The sequence below is a fragment of the Neopelma chrysocephalum genome, unplaced genomic scaffold, assembly GCF_003984885.1.
Source record: "Neopelma chrysocephalum unplaced genomic scaffold, ASM398488v2 Primary Assembly neopelma1_107291, whole genome shotgun sequence".
Taxonomy (NCBI): domain Eukaryota; kingdom Metazoa; phylum Chordata; class Aves; order Passeriformes; family Pipridae; genus Neopelma; species Neopelma chrysocephalum.
Window position 1 is genome coordinate 1,661 of NW_020927609.1, and position 2,736 is coordinate 4,396.

A 2,736-nucleotide genomic window follows, 5' to 3' on the forward strand; every position below is an offset into this window, starting at 1 on the left:
TTCTTTTATTTCTGCTCTCGGCGCAGTAGATGCCGAGCAGCTGCGCTGTGTCTGCACCTGAGAACGTTCCCAGTGCAGTTGCTGCTCTGCTGCTGCCTTCGGTCTCAAGGCTCCGCGGGCTGTTCTGAGCCTGACGGCTTGTCCTGCTGCCCCAGGAGTGCTGGAGCAGCCGCCTTGAGAGGGCCTTTGACAGCAGCAGGACTCCACACGCCTCAGGACTGAGGCACCTTGTGGGCGATGCCCTGCTGGCTGAATGCTTGAAGGTCGAGCCAGAAGGACTGGGACCTTTCTCTCACACTCTTCCAGGTTTCTCCCTTTCCTAGATGCTTTCCCATGGGCCTTTGCACACTGTTACGTTCTGTCTTTCTGGCCCACACCACCCAAGGTGATGTCCAGCTTAGAAACTGGGGGAGGGAGCTGGAAGGGGGGCCCATCTGGCTTCTGTCGGTGAGCTGCTCTATTGGGCATCACTTGTCTGGGTTTTTTCCTTGCCTTTTGTGTGATCACCTTCCTTATTAATTACCACTCTTACTGCACTCTACTTTGCTTTTCACTAGAAACCTTTATGAAAGTTTTGAGATTTTTAAAACTAAATTGTTAGTAATAAACTTATCTATTTTTTCACTTATAATTATTAAACTTAACTAAAGTTATAATGAAAGCTCTTATGAAACTAGGGTGGTGGGGAAGGGAAGGGGCTTGAGGGAGTGGCTGCTGGGGCTTCATTTCCAGCTGGGACTAAAGCAGGACAGGGGACATGGGGAGTTGGGAGTTAACGTTATCTAACTTTCAGTTTAGAGGTTTATAAAACTAAATTATTATTAAACTGATCTATTATTAAACTAGTTATTATAATTATTTTACTTAGGAACTAAACTTACTCTTAAACTTAATCCTAAACCTAATCTGTTAAACTTAATCCTAAACCTAATCTGTTAAACTTAATCCTACACCTAATCTGTTAAACTTAATCCTAAACCTATTCTTGAGGGTAGTCCTAAAGTTAATCTTTGTCAACTTGTCTAAAAGTTGGAATTTGGATTCTCGTCCCCATTCCACCAGGGTGGCGGGGAAGAGAAGGCAGTTGAGGGAGTGGCTGCTGGTGGTCCATTTGCAGCTGGGCTTAAAGCACACCAGGGCACACGGGGAGCTGGGAGTAGACAGAGCCAGGACTGCTGCTCTTCAGTCCAGTCAGCACAACGGTCTGTTGTGCTGTCCCAGCTGTGTGTGCTCCCAAGTGGCCGTGCAGCCCCGGCCCAAAGCAGCACCTGGGAAAGCTGCGACTGCCTATTCCAGGACCAGGAAGGTGCCTGGGCGGCCCTGCTGCAGTGCCAAGAGCAGCACAGCGCAGAGCCGCACCTCGCAGGGGCCGGTCAGCAGGAGCCTGCAGGAGCGGGAGGAGGGCAGCAGCCGGAGCTGCCAGTCGTGCCACTGAGGCAAACGCTCCCAGGCTGATTCCACCAGTCTCTGCAGCCAGCCGGCGACTTTCTGCACCTCCAAGTGGGAGTCCGTGCAGAGGGTGGACACGAGGGGCGAGTGCTGATGGTTGTACGTGGGGTGGACAAAGCACAAGATGTTCCCCGCCGTCCTGGAACACGAGCACTCCAGCAGGACACGGATGGAGTGTAGCACATCCATCGCGTCGGGCAGCTGCAGCCGGAAAGAGTGCCTGGGGGGTGGCCTGAGGAACAGCAGCAGCTGGTAGACGATGCAGTCCCCCAGGTCATGCCAGGACTCGATGGTGCCCTGCTGCCCAGTGGCCGGGTGCAGCTCTGGCATGAAGGTGTTCTGGGAGAGCACTTGGCACACCTCCAGGAGGTCCCGCACCAGCTTCTTCAGGGTCCGGCCCATGAAGGGCAGGTCCTGCAGCGGTGACAGGCTGAGCGCTGCAAAAGGCCCGCCAGCAGCGGCTGCTGCGCTGAGCTCTTCTTGCTCACGGCGCCGGCGAGAGGCCTCCTCCCTTTGCCAGGTCAGCCAGCCGAGCACAGCTGCTGCAGCCAGCCAGAAGAGCCAGTGCTGCAAGATCCAAAGGAGTGGAAGGTCTTCCAGGGCCCTCCTCCACTCGATTTCCTCCCACAGCTCTGTCACCTTCTGCTCCAGAAAAAGCGCGCGCTCGGTCATCTGCCGCGCGCTGACCGCATCGCTCTGGGGATCCTGTGTCCGCTCGGGCAGGATGGCCAGCACAGCCAGGAGGAGCACAGTTGCTGAATCCATGGCCTGCAGGAGACGGGAGACAAGTTTCCTCAGTGGCTCGGGGTGGGAGGGAGCACGGGGATCAAGGCTTGAAGGGAACGCAGACCCTGGCTGCAGACAGCACAGGGCCCGTCCTGCCCCAGCCGGGACCCTCCTTGTCAGGCCCTGGCTGGGCTGTGCCCTGGGAAAAGGCAAGAGACACCCGAGCAGAGTCTCCCGAGGCCCCATCCCCGCCACACCACAGCGTCCCGTGGAGCCGGGGGCAGCCGGCCCATCCGCAAAGGCTCTTTGGGCACTTGTCAACACAGAGAGCCCTGAGCACCTGTGTGCCAGGCCCCAGGGGCACAACTCGGCCCTGCTGGGAGGGACTCAGCTTTGGCTCAGGGCTACAAACCTACAAACCCCCCTGGGCATCATCCCCACCCCTCATCCATCCCAGCCTTCCCCCTGCATCTGCACTCACTGATCGCCCAAGTCCAACTGCCTTGGGGCTTCCTGCTGTGGTCCTTAGGGACAGCTCCCATTGTGACCTGTCCTCCGTGA

The 2,736-nt window shown here is 56.7% G+C and overlaps 1 protein-coding gene across 1 annotated transcript; it reads right to left on the reverse strand.

The window, feature by feature from the left end:
* Nucleotides 1-446: 446 nt before the first annotated feature.
* LOC113962118 (inositol 1,4,5-trisphosphate receptor-interacting protein-like 1) lies at nucleotides 447-2,679 on the reverse strand. Its single transcript, XM_027672924.1, has 3 exons — nucleotides 2,657-2,679; nucleotides 954-2,217; nucleotides 447-880 (listed from the first exon to the last, which is right to left on the reverse strand). Exon 2 carries the CDS (start codon nucleotides 2,212-2,214, stop codon nucleotides 1,288-1,290), a length of 927 nt encoding a protein of 308 aa, XP_027528725.1. The 5' UTR covers nucleotides 2,215-2,217; nucleotides 2,657-2,679; the 3' UTR covers nucleotides 447-880; nucleotides 954-1,287.
* Between the last annotated feature and the right edge of the window lie 57 nt (nucleotides 2,680-2,736).

Bases quoted from the DNA above. Each gene is read 5' to 3' on its own strand.
- LOC113962118 (XM_027672924.1), bottom strand. From the start codon at position 2,214: ATGGATTCAGCAACTGTGCTCCTCCTGGCTGTGCTGGCCATCCTGCCC.